The sequence below is a fragment of the Mizuhopecten yessoensis genome, unplaced genomic scaffold (genome assembly GCF_002113885.1).
Source record: "Mizuhopecten yessoensis strain PY_sf001 unplaced genomic scaffold, ASM211388v2 scaffold706861, whole genome shotgun sequence".
NCBI classification, from domain to species: domain Eukaryota; kingdom Metazoa; phylum Mollusca; class Bivalvia; order Pectinida; family Pectinidae; genus Mizuhopecten; species Mizuhopecten yessoensis.
Genome location: NW_018475343.1, coordinates 1 through 978, shown reverse-complemented (window position 1 = coordinate 978; position 978 = coordinate 1). Strand labels below are relative to the sequence as shown.

The 978-nt window shown below is 37.0% G+C and overlaps 1 protein-coding gene across 1 annotated transcript; it reads left to right on the top strand.

The window, feature by feature from the left end:
- Positions 1-6: 6 nt before the first annotated feature.
- Positions 7-865, top strand: LOC110440757 (the record flags this gene model as incomplete). Its single annotated transcript, XM_021483901.1, has 3 exons — positions 7-70; positions 335-523; positions 733-865. Coding segments are annotated over exons 1-3 (346 nt in total), but the record flags the coding sequence as incomplete, so codon positions are not given.
- Between the last annotated feature and the right edge of the window lie 113 nt (positions 866-978).

Below are 978 nucleotides of genomic sequence, written 5' to 3'. Positions count from 1 at the left end.
GACGAAGCTGACACATGATCATATCTTCTTGACACCATCTTCAACAATGAGTGTGAGACTTGCAGCACAGGTACATTATTATTTACACTATGACCGTCTTGCATTATTTCACAAATTTCTTTACCATTGTGTAATGTAATAAAAATTTAAAAGAGCTATATTTGAGTTCTTTATGGAAGTGAAGCAAAGTATTTTTTGAGTCACTATAATCAAAAAAACCTTTGTTAGATTAGCATAAAGTGTGTATATTACAATAGGTTAAAAATGTTCTGCCCCATTTCTAACAATATATTATTGGAAGTTCAGTCAACTTCAGTGTGAAATTTATTTTTAGGTGTTGAGCAACACTGTATCCGCTGTTATGGCTGCATATTATGGCCCTGACTTGTCAGAGACTGCCAAATTCTTCTCCGTGGTAAACCGGTTCTTTGACTGCCTCAATGTTCGCTCTCTGCACGAGTCAGCAAGGCCAAGGAAGCCGGACCTTGCTCCCTACACTTCGCAAAATGATCCAAGATTTGTGGTAAATATTTGCATATTTTTGTTCATTTACAATAATAATTAATTTAAAGTATTATACAACCACCCTCCACCCCCCTTTATCACCAAAAACTTGGTGATAAAAGGGGGTGGAACTTAAAATGATAACATGGATTTCCCTCGACATGATACTTAACTATTTGCATATTTATTGCATACATTTTATTGTGGAATAATTTTCTATGTTTTTAGTTCCTTCAAAAAACATTCTTGGGATACCTTGACCATTGGTTGGGGGCAGTGAGAGCTCGGGGAGGTTTCACGAGGACAGAACAAAACAAAATGTTCCTCTCTCATCAAACACATGAGGGAATCATTATGACAGGTAATTATTACATGCCTTGCCATATATAGCTGGTATTACCCGGTAGTGTACTGTAGGTATCCTGCAATAATCCACGGGGGCCAACGCATAAAATCTGCCTTTAATTGGGAAGT